This window comes from Caretta caretta, chromosome 22, assembly GCF_965140235.1.
Source record: "Caretta caretta isolate rCarCar2 chromosome 22, rCarCar1.hap1, whole genome shotgun sequence".
Classification (NCBI taxonomy): domain Eukaryota; kingdom Metazoa; phylum Chordata; order Testudines; family Cheloniidae; genus Caretta; species Caretta caretta.
In genome coordinates this window covers 16,510,435-16,524,588 of record NC_134227.1, presented here as the reverse complement: position 1 = coordinate 16,524,588, position 14,154 = coordinate 16,510,435, and the positions used below count along the sequence as shown (strand labels likewise).

Here is a 14,154-nt window from a genome sequence, read left to right as displayed (position 1 = left end):
TCTGCAAGCAATGTTGGTTCCACGGCTGGTATCTCTAACAGTACAACATTCCTTCTTTGCAGAGCTATGTCATGCCCAGACCACCACAGGGCTCCATGAGGATTTATAGAAGATGCCCCGGGTCTTCGCGCCTCTGGTGCTCCTTCTGGTGTGGCTAATGAAGATCGCTGCCAGCCCCCACTCCCTGAGGATCGGTGAGTAAGAAACCTCCTGCACACGCTGGGTTTAATCACCCTTCCAAGGCACTTGTTGCTCCCGATGAAAATACAAAGCCCGAGTCTGCTATCGCTCGCTCTTGTCTTACTCCACACATGGGCGCTTGGGAACGTAAAGCGAGGCTGCTGTTTAAACCTGTGATTTAGTCTCTCAAACTCTCCATATCAAGCCAGCAGCCAAGTGAGCCAGGCCTCTGTAGCTGCCTAGATTTAGCTCTCTGCTAGGGATGGCGTTGTTGCTACAGGAGCATAAATCAAATGCAGCTTGTGGTGAGTATTCATGTTTGCGCTGTTTTCCTCAAGTTCCTGCTACCCTTTTATAGATAAATTTATGGTGAAAGCCACCTAGGAAAGAGGAGCTATGGAGTATAACTTGATTTTCCCTCGGCTTTCATGCTGAACGCTTCTGTAAGCGCTCTACACACAAACAACAAAAAGTCTTTCCACAGCAATATATATATATATATATTTGTCCTCACGTTGGGGAGAGTGAGAAACGTTGAACTGAAGTTGAATGCAGTTTAGCAGTATTGTAGAGCCATTACTATCACCAAGACGCGTAATTCACAAGGGACCCACGTTTATTCAGCCGTCCCTGTGTGTATTAAAAGGCGTTTGGGAAGCAGGGACCGTCAGCATTTATTCGCTGCCCATGTGGGTTAGAGAAAAGAAATGCAGCCAGAAACTCCGGTTACGAAACTCGTCTTGTATGGACACTTCGCTCTGCTGTTAAGAAAGGAAACAGCTTTCCCGCCTGCCGTCTCTGGAGCTGCACGCTGCTTTTATTAACTCTTTGTAGCAGATAAGAGGCTAATCTGTTTTCTTCCCAGTTTGTGACACACGTAGGTGACAGCTGGAATAAACCCATTTCTCCCCTTTGCTAATAGAGCACGGCACAGCTGACAAATACGGCAAGGGCTGATCGTGCGCTGGCTGGGGTTGGGGTGAGGGATGTCTCCATTCCTGAGGTAACCGTACCTCTGAGCCCTTCGTGGCCTCCTTGTGGGCATGCCAGACCTTAAGCTATCACCTTTATGAGAGCGGAAATCATGTTCCTCTCTCTCCAGACTGGGGAGGATTTCGATTGCAATTCTTCCTGTCCTTCTGACCACTTCAGCAAGTCTGAGTTTAGTTCAGTACTTGCCCTCCTGTCCTCTTCCCGGGGCTACAACAGGGATAACGAGTGACCAACCAGCCTTGAGAAAGCAAGAGACTTACTTAGAACAAAAGCATTACAGGAAAAAAACATATCTTAAAAACAAAAACCTAGCTTTTAGGCAGATCTGTCATACCAGGTGTCACTCATCTTCTTCATGAAGACCCTGGTAGGTTTCAAAATCCTTCCAACTAGAGCTGGCTGGAAAACGGATATCCCTTCCTGTGAAATATATCATGTTTAAAAAAAAATTTGTCAAACCGGTGAAGCGTTTTGCGAGAAGGGTTTTCAAGAATAAAATCCTTTTTTGGGAGACCCGAAAGGCATTTTTCAGCTTCCCGCCAGGACTTGAACTTTGGAAATGAAGTCAACAAGAGCTGTTGGAGGGGCAAAGAGTGCTCAGCCTGGCAGCCCTCTTGGGAAGCTATTGTCAATTTCACTTTTTGCCCGTGGAAAATTTCAGTTTTGCAAAAAGGACTTTTTTCGCTTGGTATTCTGATGAATATTTTCCAACCAGCTCTACTTCAGAGCCTTCCTGCAGGGTCTGTCCATCTTGGTCCCAGCAGTTGCACGGGTTCTTGGATTTCATTTCTTTGTTTGCTGGGCCTCTTGAACATGCTCAAAACCATGCCCTGCAGTTTCCCCCAGAGGTCGGTACTTCTGCAGACTTGTTTACCTTGGAGGGATTTGCATTAATTACTCCCCAGTGAATTTAGTTCCTTGTAATTCATTCATGCTTTAGGTGACTTTCTCCCCTTGCTTGTCTTCTTTCAAGAAAGAAATTAACCCCTTTGTACCTGGTGGGTAACGTAGGGGGCGTGCGGGAGGGGAAACTGACTCACATACATTCTTTCATTAAAAAAAAAAATCTAAAGGTTCTGGATGCTGGGTATTTTATGTCTCCAGCATTTGTGGTTCACATGTGACAACCGCACTGCATCATCTCTGCTGATCGGACCTCATTTCTTGCCTATGGGCAAATCCTCTGCCTGGCCCAAGTAACTGGGGAGGGCGCTGGGGATATTTTGTGTGGGCTTCAGGTGTAAAATGTTCTCTATGGACTGCAAAGGAAGGTTGTTAATCATAAATAATAATACTTGAAATGTGTGAGTAGTTATTAAGACAGTGTTAAATGCACTTAGTGTGGTCAAAAGAATGGCCAGACTGGGTCAGACCAATGGTCCAGTTTACGCCAGATGCTTCAGAGGGAATGAACAAAGCAGGGTAATTAGCGAGTGATCCATCCCCTGTCGTCCAGTCCCAGCATCTGGCAGTCAGAGGTAAGGAACACCCAAAGCACGGGGTTGTGTCCCTGACCATCTTGGCTAATAGCCATGACAAGGAAAGTCATGATTAAAACTGTGTTGAGGGCTTGTGGTTAACCCTACTATCCTTTCCATGTAACTACCAGCAGCTCACATGAGTTTTAAATGCACCTCTCTTTACCCACAGTCACTCCAAATAGCCTTGAACATCGTGTTAGATAAGGTGCTCACATATTTTCTTATGTGGTGGAATTTTCCAGCATAACTGAGGCGTTAATGGTTGATATCAATGCAACTACAATAATGTCTGGCCATGGATTGCTATTCCTGAGTGTAGACAAGGCCTTAGTTGCCTTGGGACCTAAAGGAGGCGACTGAAGCTGGGTTAATGCTCCAGGCAAGGAGCAAATGAGCTGTATGCACCAAGAGAAGGATCGGTTGCTGGAAAACCTTTCCACTTATAAATATGAATAACATTTAAGAAAACAAAGCTCCCGGGGGGCATTAACTCTACTGAGCTCCTCTGGCTAGTTGTAATCAGTGCACTGCTTGCCCACTTATCTCACCTATTCTGGGAACAACAGATTTAAGTGCCACCTATTCAGAAGGGAGAGGAACTAATTACACCTAGTCAGAGGGGAGCAGAACGGAGAGGAGAACAGCTGACCTGGAAAAAAAAGTAGGTCAATAAAACACACATATTATTAGCTGACTCCTGTATACCGGACTCGAACAGCAGTCTTGTTAAAGGATTAAAAATAATCCTTTTTTTAAATCGACCACAGGTAACTTTGAAAGTTGTGGACACCCCTGCACCGCATAACTTCATGCCCAAGTGGACATGTGTGAGCAAAGCCATTATTATAAATAACGCATCACTTTACATCCAGAGATCTCCAAGCGCTTTACGTTTGAATTGCAGTAGTGCCTCAAGGCCCCAGTTAAGGATCAAACCTTGTTGTGCTAGGCCCTGTACAGGTACATCATCAAAAGGGCCGTCCTTGCCCTGAGGAACTTGCCAACAATGAGGTGACAGATGGAAACAGTGAAACAATCCTGTTTGGTGTAATAAAGAATAGCTATAGCATGCCCCCTGCCTAGCATCTTGTAGGCATTGCAGTAGAGGTGTGGCTTAAAGAAAGGCCTGGAGGAGGATGTAGTTTTTACAGGAGCTCCTCCAATGCATAAGAAACAGCATGGGAAGTACCTTCATCTCCATTTTTTCACAGGCAGAAGACATGAGGCATGGGGGCGGGGGGAGGGAGGTAATTTGATTGATATCACACTGCAGATCAGAGGCAGGGTTAGGACTGGAACTCATGACTCTCCGGGTATATCTATGCTACAGCAGCTCAGCTCTGGCGCTGCGGCTCTGCCATGGCATAGTACCATGGCGTAGATGCTTCCTGCATCGACAGAAGGGGGGCTCTATGTCAGTGTGGGGAATTCACCTCTCCGACAGGCGGTCGCTAGTCAACAGAAGAATTCTTTAGTCATTGCTGTTCTTATATTTCATTCAAGGTTCTCCGATCACATTTTTAAAGGAATCTTTAGAGTGGGAGAGAGGGAAAGGGGGGGACCTAACATAACATAAATAAAATCCTTGCTGATGCATGTTCTACTAAATTAGTGTGGCTGTGACATTGTAAATGTTTCATTTTTTTTCCCCTGTAAAGAAATCCCAGTCAAGTCCATTAAGGTGAAATAGATTCATTGTTATTCTTCGTTTGTTACTGGAGTGTGGAGGAAGGTGCAGCAAAGTCCAATATTCATTTATTCGCTCTTCGGCCTCTTAATTATGTTTTTACAGTTCTTCTAGTAGAGTGATGTTTTATTTATGCTCCCCAAGATACACACATAAATCCCCAAACATGCCAGCCCCGTCCATAATTCATCTTCTGGAAATGCCCTTTGATTTCTTTTGATTTTTCCCCACATATCCCCATGCCAGTGACTGATTGCCTAGGAAGAGTTGTAGCTGTGTCCATCCCAGAATATTAGGCATCTTTCACTGGACCAACTTTTGTTGGTGAGAGAGACAGGCTTTCGAGAGCTGAAGAAGAGCTCAGAATAAGCTCGAGAACTTGTCTCTCTCACCAACAGAAGTTGGCCCAGTGAAAGGTATTCCTTCCCCCACCTTGTCTGCCTGGAAAGAGAGCAGCTGATAAAAATGCCACTTCTCTTAGCCCTAGCCTTCAGGTCCTGATGGGACTTTTAAAGATGCCAGTCTTTCCAGACACCCAGGACGCAGTGGGCACTTCCAAGATAAAAAGGAGTCTAAGCCCTGTGGGAAAAGCCTGATACTGATGCTGTTCTGTCCATGACATCTTCATGTTGAAAGAGGGCTTGCAGTGCCCATGTCAGCTGAGGTCTGTCATCTGACCCATTCTTTTCTAAATGAGCAGGCACATTTTTTTGCCTTGTGCGGTTTCAGAACTGGTTTCTTTATTTGAGGCGGGGATCAGTTTTCTTTTCATGCACTAAATCCTGAAGTGATAACCAGGCAAAACTCCCTGTCACAGCATACTATTAATGTTTGACTGAAACACCCCACCCTGTTAGCAGCTGATGATCCTTCTGGGAAAAGATTAGGTGGGTTCTGCTAACTCACAGAGTCAGGTGGCTCATTAACACCACCTGAATGCAGGGAAATGGGAGTGGCTCTCTGAGGAGAGAGGATCTAGAATGTGGGCTGAGCAGCTCTGAGGGAGGAACTCTGGGAGCAGTCAAGCTTGAGGAGAAGGTTTGAGCTGAACTTAATTACTCTGTTTTCCTTGTTAATAAAATCAAACCGCAAAAAGGGATAAGGTTTTTTTGAGTCTGGAGAGCATGTGGACTTTGTTTATAGAGCAGGCTGAGAAAAGTGCCCACTCTCACTCCCATTGAAAGCCAAGGGGTATGTTGCTTGAGTAGGGATCTCTAGATATGGCCCACCAAGAGAAGAGCTGAACCTAAGTAGCTTGTAAGCACTGTTCTCACCTGACATTCTCCTCTGGAGTGAAGGGCAGGAACCAACTGTTCTATAGTGGGGCGGGGGGGTCAGATTTTGGCCAAAGCCCTGTTTTTCTGAAAACATCCACACAGAGCAGTTAGGACATCGGGTTTTTAAGGTCCCATCAGAAAGATCTCCAGACGGTAACCTGTATGGTTCTTAATTAATCTGCCTAACTTAGCCCTGGCAGCATTTGAACCAGTGGTCTCTGGGATCTAGGGATCCCAAACAAATCTCAGAATGTCTCTTCTGCCTCCTCTTTGCTTACTCTACATTGATCTTGTCCTTTTATTTTAATCTTAGTCATTCAAGTGAAATCAACAGAAGAGACTATCCATCCACTTTGCATATGCAACCTGCCGCATTAATAGCCCATTTCAAAGGAACCCCAAATTCCCCCAGTACAACTCTGCTCCAGATTCCTTGGAAGACCTTTCCATTATGCAACTGATATTTGTTGGTCACTTGAGTAATTGCGTAAGGCAGCTTTCTCTGCATGACTTCCCCTCTGCACCCCATGCTTCCGTTCTTGGTTTCCTTAACTTCAGTACTCTCTCTCTCTCTCCAGACAGCCTGTGAAATTCATTGCCCTGAAGGGTCACAGATCCAGAGGCTGTGGCTGGATTTTCTAAAAGGCACTGGGATAATGTTATGACCCTTAATAACAGCTTTAGTCATGCAGGCTAAGAGAAGGGTAATCACATTTTGTGCTTTAGGTTGTAAGTTTTGTGTTGCAAGGGGATTGTACAGCACTGCACTAATGGGCCAGGGCTTCAACTTCCTCTGATGCATCAGGCTGAGTCATCTTCCAGACACAGGCGGTTCCCATGTTAAATACACTCAGCCATGGCTGGCAAGCCCAGTGAATCTTCTCAGATTTTAAACAATAATGGGCTGGCTTTTGACACCCTTACTCACTGTTGGGACTACTTGCAGAGTAAAGGAATATTCGGTGTGAAGACTAGTGGCAGCATCTGGCCTGAAATGAGTGAGGAAATGCTGTCTTATTGTATATGTGGATCTGTCTCAGAGTGGTATGTTTAATGTTTGTGCTGGCAGAGCCTAGTTATCTAGTCTGGTCCCTTCCTCAGTGCTGGCTAATTTTACTACCGCTGCAGTTGCAGTCAACGCTCCTTACTCCTGATAAGCAGACCTACCGTATCCGCTTTGCAGGCGATGGAGGCTGGCTAGGACTGAGCACCTGGAAAGCAGGAAGAAGAGAGTTGGATTCAGTGAGACAAACGACCCCTTTGAGCCTTGTTTGTGCATCTGTGCTGGGTTTGTTCCCTCCCCTGCTTCCACTGGACTGAATTATCTTTACTGATCTCTTAGTGTCTGGTAATATCTGAGAGGCATGTAAAACTGGCAGGGATGGGATTAATGTTGTATGGAGATTGGTGGCTTTTGCCCAGAAAGGCCCCAAGCTTTGTTTGGATTCATATGTGTGCATAAACTGTCTTGACTGTGAAATCATTGCCTGGCTGTGGGTGCTGATCAAGCCACACAGTTAGCAAGTTAGTACGAACCGTTATTTGTAAGGTTTATGCTTCCGCTGAGCCTAGTAAAACTGTGGAACTACTGGATACTGCAGCAGAATGCTACCGTGTGCTGCCCTGCATTGTGCTAGGTTTGAAATTTGCATAGGTCTTATTGTAGGTGCTAATGCAGCCGGAGGAAGTGGAAAATTTTACATTAAGGACAGCAGCCAGAGAACGGGGCCGATCACTTAAATGTCAGATCTCTTTAAGGTACAAGTCCACTACAGCCACTTTAGGAATGACGAGAGAGAGAGGGACGTACATCCACTGTAGATAGACACACACACCCCCAACACACACACACACGCGCTTTCTAGGCCTGATTTATTGTCTCCTCCTGGATGTGCTGCAAGCCTGTGTCTGAGCCAGAGGTCAGGAAACGGGAGCCATGCAACACTGATAAACTGCTCATGACTGCATACCATACTGCTGCTGAGCAGGGTTTTCAGTGTGTCTTGGGTTCAGCCATTTTTTAACATGTCTCTTTTCTTTAATAGCCTGAAAACCAGTCCTAGTAAAAGCTATTTTTGTCATTTTTCATTCTCTAAAAAAAAAAAAAAAAAAAAAAAAATCCTTTATATGAATGAAAGCAAAAGACGCATGCCTCCCTGGATACTCAAACAGCTGCCAAAATTAGTTCCAGATCCCAGCCATCACTGAAGCGAGAACATCCATGGAAAGCTCCTATGCAGCATGAGACGGGCTTCTGCACTAGTCTGTGTTATAAATAGCTAATGTCCAGTCCTTTCCCTCGCCTCTGCCAGGAGCTAGGCTATGTACTGTGGATTTCACACACACTTGGTAGGACTTGTCTTGGCTGCACCGGTAGCTGGAGTTATCTACACTCAAGTTAACGCCTCCAGAGTGAGCCTGGCTTGAGCGAGAGCCATCACACTGCAATACTCAAGCTGCATCCCCACTGCCATTACTAGCTCAAGCCTCAAGCTTTAACCTACCCGCTCCCCAACAGGCCAGCTAGCTTGAGTTTAAAGCACCACTGAGGCTAGGGTTTCTGGTGTGTGGACGGGAGTCTGGCAAGGGGCACCTCTCAAATTGTACCTCAAGCTAACACTGCAGTGAAAAGCTGCCCTTAGCATAAACAGCTTTATTGATACGCTAGCCTCTTCCGAAGTGGGAAGGTGGCAACCTGTCAGCACCCTGCGCAATATTGGGGATGAGGAGGGCGTGCAAAGTTCGGTCAGTCGCTTTCTGTTATTGAAACTGCCGAGGGATCTTTAATGTCCACAGAATGTGAACAGAAGCTGAAATTTTAAGGCTGCATCCAAAAGATGAGAGGAAGGATGCACTAGTGAGACTCAGAAGAGAGGAGTTTCAGTTCTTGTCTTCGCCACAGACTCCCTGTGTGACTGTGTCAATCTCTCTGGCTTAAGTTTGTTGGATGTTTCTGAGCACTCGTGACAAGTTTAGTCGGTCCTTTACACAGTTGGGTGGTCTTTGATCTGGAGTTTCGAGGAGCAGATACATAGTAGGCAATGGGTTTTTCTCCAGGTGCCGCTTCAAAAGGATGGACTCTGAGGTGGGTCATTTGTATGCCCCTCACCCCTCCTAAGAAATACACTTAAAATGTATTGTCTCCAAAAGTCCACTGAAATTCCTAATCCTTCCCAGAGATTGCATTAGTTAGTCTGCTAGAGATGTTACACACAGCAACACACACACACGCAACCACAATTTGAATACAATGGATCCCCAACGTATTAAACTTAATTCCACAAGGTTTATCTAGGATATTGTCATATCTGCTACACAAGGGCTCGAGTTTTTATTGTAACGTACTCACAATAAGTCTCTGTGGAAGTCCCAGGGCAATGCTGTTAAAGAGACCACATGTCACAAAGGTCTTTGCTGCAGGAAAATCACCTCTTTCTGGGGCTTGTATTTATTGGTTTTCTAGTGACTCAAACTAAAAACATCAGTGTTCAGAGTCCTGAAGCTGAATTCTTCCTTATGTGGCAGGACAAGCAAAACAGAATAATACCCACAGCGCTTCCTGCACCAGCTGTTCCCAAGCACTTCCTTCTGCATCATCCTTCAGAGAGGTCAGCCGCTTTGAACTGCTTGATAAGTAATGATGTGCACCTGCTCTGACCTCAGCTGCCTCCTCTGGACCGAGTGGGGGGGGGCACAGAAACTCCCTGTGAATGGCGGGAACAGAGGGGGCTAGGGGAGCTAGCGAGACTGGGGGCGAAGTGTGCGGCTGGCTTCAGGCTGCGAAGGGGTGGCTGGTGTGCGGTTCCACACCTCACCCCGCAGTGGATGGCTGATGCCCTGTGCCCCAATGCTCGTCACCTGGCTGCCAGTGCCCTTTCCCCCCACCCCACCTTGGCAACTGGCGCATACGCTGCTGCCTCTCCCCTGGGCTGGATGTCTCCGTTGGAACCCACGGTAGCTAGAAGGCGAGGCTGGGCTGGGGAGTCCTACCTGCCCCCCCCGGCTGCTGGCCCAACCTCATGCGCCATGGCAGCTGCTTCAGCCTGTCCTGGGTGTGGTCATGGGGCAGCATCTATAGAAGATATCGCAGTGGGCAGGGAGAACGGATATGGATCTTGAGAATGGACTTTGTTAGACTCTCTGGAAAGGCTGTTCAAGGTGATAAAGGCAGCATGGGGGGTGGATCCGGCCTTGCCTGTGGTATTTGGCCTTGAGGAGAGATCCAGCATTTGAATGAGCTGGAGGTGAGCTGGGGACCTCCAGCGGATGGGTACCAGACTGCAAGTTTGGGGACTATTCCCAGCTGTGTGTGTGGACAAGTTTTGGGACAGGAAGCGTGGGCATGTAATCAACGCACTGGGCTGGATCTAGATTCTGTTCCCAGTTCAGTCGCAGACTCACTGGGGCAAGTCACTTTGTCCCTCTCTGCCTCCATTCCCCTTCTCTAAAAACGGGGTGTTCATGATACTTCCCTATCTCACAGGCGCCATGTGAGGGTAAAATCCACACGTGCTTGGAAGGTGCTCAGTACCAAGATGACTGTGCACATAAATAGACATTCCTTCCCCTCTGTGCCTCCTTTTCTCCATCTGCATAATAGAGCTGATTATCCACCCCCTATCTTTGTAAAGTGTTTTGCCTCTCCCAAAGAAAAGCACTGGAAGTACTAAATGTTGTTTATCTGCTTGTACAATGTACAATGGAGCCAGTAGGTTGTGTGTACAGCTGGGCAAAAACTGCGGAATATTTTCCAGTTTTTAAATTTTAAAAAGATTCCTATTCAGAAATGTTCACATCTCTGTTTTGTGTTCACTCACAATGAATATTGCAGGAATGTTAGAGGGGAGCAGTGACAGTCAAGTGAAAACAGATGAATATTCACTGAGAGCAAATTTCTAATTGGTTATCGGAAATGTTCACAATGCAGAGGTAAGCGTTCTGCCTATCGAGTCAGGGACCTGAAAAATACCATGTGACCTCCAAGGCCAATCAAAACCATGGGGATGGCAATTATCTGCAGCAAACTTCTCATCAACTAGCCACAGATAAAGAATTAGTTGCAGAAATTATTTCGCAAATAATGTCAGATAATTAATAAACATAAGGCAACTTGCGGAGAGGAATTCACCAGCAAAAGAAGTGGAAAGTCATTGAATGATTGTTCATCCGGCTCTAATGTATTTCAGGCCAGATGGAATATGTAGATTAGTGTCTTACAGGCTTGTGGCACAGAGAAGCCACTTATAACACTGAATGGTGCCACAGAGAGAGAGAGACTCATTAATTACGGCATGATGTCGCATTGTTTTCCCCATTCTTGGTGCAGCACTGTTTCAGGATGCCGGATCGTAGTTATTTGGTGGCTCCCCTGGGATTCCCATCTCATATATTTTCTTTCACTCTTGGACGCTGGGAAAAGGGAATATTTCTCCTCTCCTTTCACTTTCTTGGCTGCTTGGAGGAATTCATGCAGCTCTGGTCTGTTTGCTTGGCCAGAGCTTATGGGGGCTCTTATGGGGACCTCCTTATGGGGACCTGGCTGAGTGAGGGAAGCAGCTATCCAATTGATGGATTACACTGGAACCGTGTGGTTTAATTTTTACTGATTTAGAGCCCATTGGGGTTCACAGCAAATTCACTTGTGTTTTTGGTTAGTAACAGAGGCTGAGGTTTCCAAATCCATCTAAGGGATTTGCATTCACAATTAATGGGAACTGGGCTCCCAAAACCCTCATATGGCTTCGGAAATCTTAGCCCGGATACACGAGGCTTCACCAAAATGCATGTGAGCAAACATCCCCAGGGAAGGAGCCTCCCCAAACCCATTGGGTTCCGCTGCCTGCTTTGACAGGACGTTGCTCCTTTGGAATGAAATAGGAGCATGAGACTGTCCCTCACAAAGTTTACCCGCAATGGGGATCTGACAGGCAGACGTCTAGCCTGTGGATTGCAAATGAAATCAGAACAATCTGCCATTGAATCATACCAAAGCAGCTGCTCTGATATCAGCACAGAGCTCCGTTGTCGATCTGAACATCGCGTGTGTGGGACGAGGGAGAACAGAAAATCCACCATGGAAGTGAAACGTAGCCTAGCGGTAGCCCATCTTGGTTCAGCCCTTGCCTGCCAGTGGCTCTCAGCTGGCAAAGGCTGCAGGGCGGAATGGTTAATTCTTCTAAGGACACCGTTAATGAATTCCACTTGCATTTCCCGAAGCTGTGGGGGTTTGGAGAGACTAAATGGAACTTTATCTGAAAATGATGGCTGAATGTCAATGCCGCAGTCGAAGCCAATTTGGGAGACTGAGAGTGCTAAAAGAATTAAGAATGCTAAATGGAAATAAGTCTGCTTGGTTGAGATGAAATAGGGCTTAAATGAGTGAAATTATCGGTGGATTACCCTTGTTAGAGCACTGCTTTATTTTAATAAACTGAGTTTTAATCTGCTGCAGGGATTCCTGAAGGAAAGGCACCGCTTTTTAGGGGTATGTGTGTGGTGCTGGTGGAAGAACTGGACTTGCCCTGCCTCTCCAGAATAGGAGGATGTGCTGATGATGGGTTGGTAATTATTTACCTGTGACGGTTTCGCATTTCCATGAAGATCCTGTTTGCTGCTTGAAAACTGGCTTGCTCCCTGTTCCCAGCTCGCTCTCCTCTTTCGCTGGCAAAATGGAAGCACTCCAGTGTTGCTGCCACTTAGATAATACGCGTTCTGGGGGAAATTCACCCTGGTGCCAAGTGCCAATGCAGAGCCTGTGCGTCATTTAAGCCGTCCTGTGGCCAATGGCGTTACAGTCCTTTGTGATCATTGGAAAGGAGAGATGCAAAGAAGTGGCACCTCGTACATTTAGAAGGCAAAAACAACAGGCTGAGATTTATCATAGAGACGTGGTTAATAGTTATAAACCTGTACTAACTATCCTCTTCCGTTAGAGCAGATCTAGCGCAGCAAAAGAATCGAAGCAGATGTTCTTGTCTAACTTAGTTGGCCGCCAGGGTAAACACAGATGTAACCTGTCATTCTGACGGTGAGTCTGACCTGTCTGTTTTTATGATGGGCTAGAAAAGTGTAACTGTTCCAGATGCTTTGGGAACCGTGTTCTAAAGGCAGGGCCCAATCATTGGAGCTACTAAACATCTTCAGCTCCCAGAAGCAGAGGGAACTCAGCAAGCAGATGCTTAAAGAGTTGGGGTGCAATCCTGTGAGTTTCCAGGTGCCCCAGACTCTCCTTGCAGAATTGGGCTCTAGATCAGAATTATGATTTCTATATGGCCACACCTAGAGGTCCCAACCAAGACCAGGGCCTCCCTGTGCTTTCTGACCACACAGGCCTTGCCCCCAAGGAGTTTAAAATCCAAATCAACAAGATGGTCCAAGGGTGGGAGGGGAGACAGGCACAGAGAGATGAAGTGACTCGCCAGTATCGCACAGTAGCTCGGGAGCAGAGCTGAGGGTAGAACCCGGTCATTTGGAGTCTCCTTCCAGTGCCCTGTCTACTAGACCACATTGCTTCTCTTACAACAATTTCCCTGGCAGCCAGCCCAGTGGGGGTGAGTTGGGGACCCCCTCTAACATGGAGATGATCTAGGCAAGGTTACCAGCCCTGAGCGGTGGGGCATGTGGGCTGCACAGACAATCAGGTGATGGTGGTGAGTACAGAAGGGTTAATGAATTGCTTTCCCAGCTTCTCGCTGGAGGGGAATTTATTTCCTAGCAATGGGCTATCTTGTGTTTCAGAGCACGAGTGTTTCTTCATCTTCCCTGAGAGCCAGCTCCTGTGGGCATCTCTGTAGAAGAGTTCATATTCTTGGCATGGAAATCAGACAGACGGACAAACACTAAAGAGCAGATCTATGGCTCCACAGCAGAGACTAGAATTGTGCACGTGTGCGCGTGTGGATTTAATCCCATCTGAAAGTGTACTGAAGGTGGGAATGAAGCCGGTGAAGAGAATATTTCATGGCAAGTACTTTGTCAGATTGATCTAGTAATCTTGGTGTTTATTGCATGTCACTCCTTTGAAATGGATAGACAGCGAGCGTGATGTTAGCAGAGCCGTGTCATCGCGGCATTGGGCCGATTGGAGCCAGTGGTGACACATTTGTTCCCATCAAGGAGCTGGGAGGCCCGGCTCAATGGAAAGAGGTTTGAGCCTCTTGCTTGGATGCAGGTCTCCTAGGTAGCACACTGGACCTACATTATACCGGACCCTGAGATTATGCAGCATTCCTCTCCCCACCATTCCCCCTGATCTGCCATCCCCAACCCGCTTCTCCACTGATGCTTTAAGCTCATTAAAGCCCGTTCGAAGTCAAATGGAAGGACCCACATTCACATCAGTGGGCTTTTGATTGGGTCCGACATTTTCTTCGTTGAACTTCTAGAGTGTGCTGCATTAGGGCTCTCTCTGATCCCTCCAGGCCTCCATAGTCATCTGATGCCCAAGCCCCTTGTTAACCCACATCCCTCTCCTGTTTTCTTCCTGCACCCCACTCCTGAGCTACTTCTGTTTTGCCCAGGGATGGAGGAACTGTTG

At 46.8% G+C, this 14,154-nt stretch overlaps 1 protein-coding gene across 1 annotated transcript in view; it reads left to right on the top strand.

The window, feature by feature from the left end:
* Nucleotides 1-14,154, top strand: part of GRIK4 (glutamate ionotropic receptor kainate type subunit 4) — a 304,635-nt gene that overhangs the window by 98,402 nt on the left and 192,079 nt on the right. The window contains 1 exon segment of the mRNA XM_048827667.2: nucleotides 63-194. Coding sequence (XP_048683624.1) covers nucleotides 113-194 — 82 coding nt within the window. The 5' untranslated portion in view covers nucleotides 63-112.